General features: G+C 59.7%; 1 protein-coding gene across 1 annotated transcript in view; it reads left to right on the top strand.

Moving 5' to 3' along the window:
- The first annotated feature begins 2,806 nt into the window (after nt 1-2,806).
- The window catches only part of GALR2 (galanin receptor 2), a 2,694-nt gene continuing 450 nt past the window's right edge, over nt 2,807-5,050 (top strand). The window contains 4 exon segments of the mRNA XM_023747909.1: nt 2,807-2,952; nt 2,954-3,219; nt 4,387-4,855; nt 4,956-5,012. Coding sequence (XP_023603677.1) covers nt 2,848-2,952; nt 2,954-3,219; nt 4,387-4,855; nt 4,956-5,012 — 897 coding nt within the window. The 5' untranslated portion in view covers nt 2,807-2,847.

Genomic DNA, 5,050 nt, shown 5'->3' with positions numbered 1-5,050 from the left:
CAGAGCAGGACGGGATAGAGGAGGCGAGACGACCGCGGCGGGAGAGAGCGGGCCCTGCCAGGCAGAGGCTGATGGGATAGCGGCGGACTCCCCTCGCCCTCCCGGCCCTCAGGAGGCAGCCACTTGTTGCAGGGCCTCTGGGGTGGGCTCGGACGAGTCTTTACAATATGATGCTCACTGAGAGAAGCCACGCAAAAGGCTGTCTATTGTAGAGGTCCATTTACATGCAATGTGCAGAGTAGGCAATTCTATAGAGACAGAAAGTAGTGGTGGCCTCCGGCTGAGAGTGGGGGTGGAGATTGGAGACTAATGGCGAAAAGGGTAGAGGTTTTTGGGGGGAGGAAAGAAAATGTTCCAAAATGGATTGTGGCGGTTGTACGATTCTGGATGTAATTAAAAACAAAGACTTTAAATGGGTAAATTGCACGGTCTGTGAAATATATTTCAATAAAAAATATTTTAAAGTCAGATTGGGTTAGTCAAAACTTTCCAGTGGCTCCTCATTTTTCTCAGACTAGAGCTACAAGCAACCGTCCTTACAATGGAAACAGCCCTGCATGCTATGCCTCTTACGTCCTCTCCCGCCAATCTCCTTCCAGTCCATTCAGCACAGTCACACCAGCCTCCTTGCTTAGGGGCCCAGGCCGGAGCCTGCTGCAGGGCCGGCACTGGCTGTCCATCTGGAATGCTCTTCTCCTAGACATCTACTGATCTAGCTGCCTCACTTTGTTCAAGTCTTTTTTTTTATAGATTTTTTTTTTTATTTCAGAGGAAGGAAGACGGAGAGAGAGAGATAGAAACATCATTGATGGGAGACAATCATTGATCAGCTGCCTCCTGCATGCTCCACACTGGGGATGGAGCCCGCAACCTGGGCATGTGCCCTGGCTGGGAATTGCACCGTGACCTCCTGATTCATAGGACCATGCTCAACCACTGAGCCACCTGGGCTTTACTCGTTCAAATCTTTACTCAAATGCCACCTTCCTAATGAGGTCTGCCTGACCACTCCATTTTAGATTGCACCATTACCACTACCCCCGTCCTCCCAAATTCTCTTATTCTAATCTACTTTGCCTGCAAATACTTATCAACTTGGACTACATTAATAATTGGCTTGAGTTATGTTGTGTATTGTGCATCTCCCCTGCTAGAAAGGATGCTCACGGAGGGCCTTGGTCTTTGCAGAACTCACTGGTACATCCCAAGGACCCAGAACAATGCCAGGAGTGGAGTAGGTGCTTAATAAATACTGAATAAATGAATGACAAGCATCTCATAAACACGAACTGTTATTATTTTCCTATTCAATTAAAAGGCAGGCAGAGCAGGGGTGTGGATAAGGTTTTCCTACCCACAGAACAGGTAGCTGGGTTCCTGAGGCTGAGATCCTGGGGGCTGGAGGGAAGAGGGAAAAGAATGGTCTTGACTGAGAGCCAACAAACAGGGCAGGGGAAGGAGAAGCAGAGATCAAGCTACAGAGGTGGGAGGTGGTGCTTTTCACACCCAGAGAACGGGGGGGGGGGGGGGGGCTAAATTCTATAGAAACAGTAATAGCTGCATGTCACAAATGCTTGATGACTAATACACCAAAATTGAAAACAAACATCTAAGTTTTATTGCAACTTAAACGCCCTCCTAGCCATCTAGGCAAAGGCTGCTGGTGCATGGAACTCTGCTACTTTATATATTTATTTAAATATATTTTTATTGATTTCTGAGAGGATGGGAGAGGGAGAGATGAGAAACATCATTCATGAGAGAGAATCATTGAATGGTTGCCTCCCGCATGCCCCCCACCGGGGATCAGCCGCTGCAACCCAGGCATGTCCTTGACCAGGAATGGAACTGTGACCTCCTGGTTCATAGGTTGATGCTCAACCACTGAGCCACATGGGCCAGCTCTGCTACTTTATATTGAAGTTTTCCCTGTTTGGATACCTGACTAGCGTTAGAAGAAAGAGAAGCATTTGATTCATTCGGATTCAACCACTGGCTTCGGGCCTCTCAGACACCAGAGCCCTCTGCGAAGGTGTTATGTTCCCATTTTACAGCTGAGGACATTGAGGTATCACGCCAAGGACGGAGGCTGACACACAGGAGATGCTCAGTAAATACTGTTTTTGGATTGAAGTGGAGGGAGAAACGTTCAATAAGCAGATCCCTCATCCCCGCCGAGGCTCTCTGGGGTCTCTGAGCTCTCGGGTGAGGGTCGGTGGGAAGAGGCGTGGAGTACCCCGCAGGGCAGGCCAACTCCGGAAACCCGGGGCCCCCCATCTGCCTCCGCCCCTTGTCTCCGCCCCACCACCCCCTCTGAGCACCCGCCGGGAACTCTTCCGAGGAGCCCCCAGTGCGGAGTGCGGGGAGGTTCGGTCCCCCCACCGGGCTCCAGGGAAGCACAGGCGCCGCGCACACAGGTCCCGGCAGCGCCACACACACACACACACACACACACACACACACACACACACACACACGCAGGCCCCGGCGACCGTTCCCTCCCTCCAGTGTTTGCGGGGAGGTCAGTTCGCCGCTCAGCCCGGCACAGCCCGGACCCCGACGACACCAGAGGGTCCCGCGCCCCGGGGCTGGGCTGACCGTGCCTCCGCCAGGACCCGCCAGGGCCACTCGGCAGCCCTGGGGGCACCCCACCCCTTCAGCGGCTCGCTCCTCCCCCTGGTCCCGCGCCCCTGGCTCCGGCTCCAGCCGCGGCGAAGCTCACTCGCCTGCAGCCCCGGGAGGGAGCCGCGCCGGGCGCTGCAGCCGCGGGAGCCGCCGGAGCTGCGCTCGCCCGGACTCAGACGGCTGCGGGGCGCCGGGGCAGCCTCGGGGGCGGCCGCACCATGAATGACTTCGGGGGGCCCTTGGGCCGAGGACGCGAGCCAGGCGGGCGGCGGGGGGCAGCTTGGCAGCCCGGAGGCGGTCATCGTGCCCATGCTCTTCGCGCTCATCTTTCCTCGTGGGCACCGTGGCCAACAGCCTTGGTGCTGGTCGGTGCTGCTTCCGCAGCGGCCGGGCGGTCAGCACCACCAACCTGTTCATCCTCAACCTGGGCGTGGCCGACCTGAGCTTCATCGTGTGCTGCGTGCCCTTCCAGGCCACCATCTACACCCTGGACGGCTGGGTGTTCGGCTCCCTGCTCTGCAAGGCCGTGCACTTCCTCATCTTCCTCACCATGCACGCCAGCAGCTTCACGCTGGCCGCCGTCTCGCTGGACAGGTCAGCGCGCGCCCTGGCACCCCCAGGGCCGGCCACTGCGCAGGGGCGGGACTCGAGGGTCAAGGAAAGAGACAGAGAGGATAGAAAAGGACTCCACCACCCAGAGGGGCCGGGAGGGAGGGAAAGACAGCAGGCAGGCGTGCTGGCGAGAGAGGAGTAATTAGGGGGGGTGAGGGGGGCCGCAGTGTCCCTCTACCAGCTGCGTCCTTGGCGCTGCAGCCTGGAGACCTCAGCTCTCCAGCGCCGCCGGCAGCCAGCAAAGCGCAGCGTTTGGGGTACAGCGCGTTTTTTCCGTGCTTGGTCTCGCTTGAGGCTCAATGACCCCGTGAGATTGGGGTGGGAGGGGTGACTGTGCCCACTGCACAGACGAGGGAGGTCGAGGGGTTCAGAGTCGCCCATCCAGTACTTGTGTGCGGGAAGCCAGCGCTCGTGGCGTCAAACTCAGCCTCGAAGCCGCAGTTTGCTCGGCGCCCTGGACTCTGGCCCGGACTTGGGAATTTGGGTCCTTCGTGGGGGCCCATGCCACGCCCGAGGTCCCCTGGCTTGGTCCCACCCCTTCGGCACCCCACCTCCAGGCCCAGGTCAAGGGCAGGGAGAGGAACGCGCAGAACTCGCCCGCCCCCTAAGCCAGAGCGTGGAGGAAAGGCGGGTCTGACCACGGTCTCTCCTCGCTCCCCTTGGCCCCCACGCGCTGCCCCTCTCCCCTGGGAAGGGAGCGAGGTGAGCCCGCCTTCCACACGCGCCTCCAGTTCCACTGAGCGCGGAGTGTCGGTTCTGGAGCGCTGGTGCGGCCCACGGCGCGCCGGCTTCCCAAAGGAGATTGCTCGCCTGCCGTTCCCAGGCTGTCTCCTCAGGCGCCTGCCTGGACCCACCACCTGGGGCATCGTCACTGGTGGGTAGTAGCCTCCCGGTGCCCCCAGCCGGTTCCGACTCCACCCGGGTCGTAGCCCCGGAAAGAGCAGATGAGTGGCCTCTACGTGCGCCTTTCCTGCTGCTGGGTCGCCCCACATCTCGACGCTGCTGGGTCACCCCACATCTCGACGCTGCTGGGTCGCGCATTGAGGACCGTCCTGAAGAGCGGGTGTGGGGCCCGAGGTGCAAAGGTCCTGGGCTGAAGGCGCAAATCCGCTCGCTCCGCTGACATCTCCCTTCCCGGCTGACCCGCAGGTATCTGGCCATCCGCTATCCGCTGCGCTCCCGCGAACTGCGCACGCCTCGCAACGCGCTGGGGGCCATCGGGCTCATCTGGGGGCTGTCGTTGCTCTTCTCGGGGCCCTACCTGAGTTACTACCGCCAGTCGCGGCTGGCGAACCTGACCGTGTGCCACCCGGCGTGGAGCGCGCCCCGACGCCGCGCCATGGACCTCTGCACCTTTGTCTTCAGCTACCTGCTGCCCCTGCTGGTGCTCGGCCTGACCTACGCGCGCACGCTGCGCTCCCTCTGGCGCGCGGTCGACCCCGGGGCTGCGGGCTCGGGCGCCCGGCGCGCCAAGCGCAAGGTGACGCGCATGATCGTCGTGGTGGCCGCGCTGTTCAGCCTCTGCTGGCTGCCCCACCACGCGATCATCCTCTGCGTGTGGTTCGGCCGCTTTCCCCTCACGCGCGCCACCTACGTGCTGCGCATCCTCTCACACCTGGTCACCCTCCCACGACGCTTGCTATGTCGGAGGCTTCAAATGAGGGGAAAGACGATCCACCCACATGGCCTGCCTTTGTTGTTATCTGACTCTGTGGCAGCACTGGGCTTACTACCTCTCATTTCCCGAGAAGGCATTATCCGTGCTGATCACGGAGGTAAGAGGGCTGACAAACTTAACAACCACGCTCCAATA

The sequence above is a fragment of the Myotis lucifugus genome, unplaced genomic scaffold (assembly GCF_000147115.1).
Source record: "Myotis lucifugus unplaced genomic scaffold, Myoluc2.0 scaffold_1049, whole genome shotgun sequence".
Classification (NCBI taxonomy): domain Eukaryota; kingdom Metazoa; phylum Chordata; class Mammalia; order Chiroptera; family Vespertilionidae; genus Myotis; species Myotis lucifugus.
This window is presented reverse-complemented; position numbering and strand designations above follow the sequence as displayed.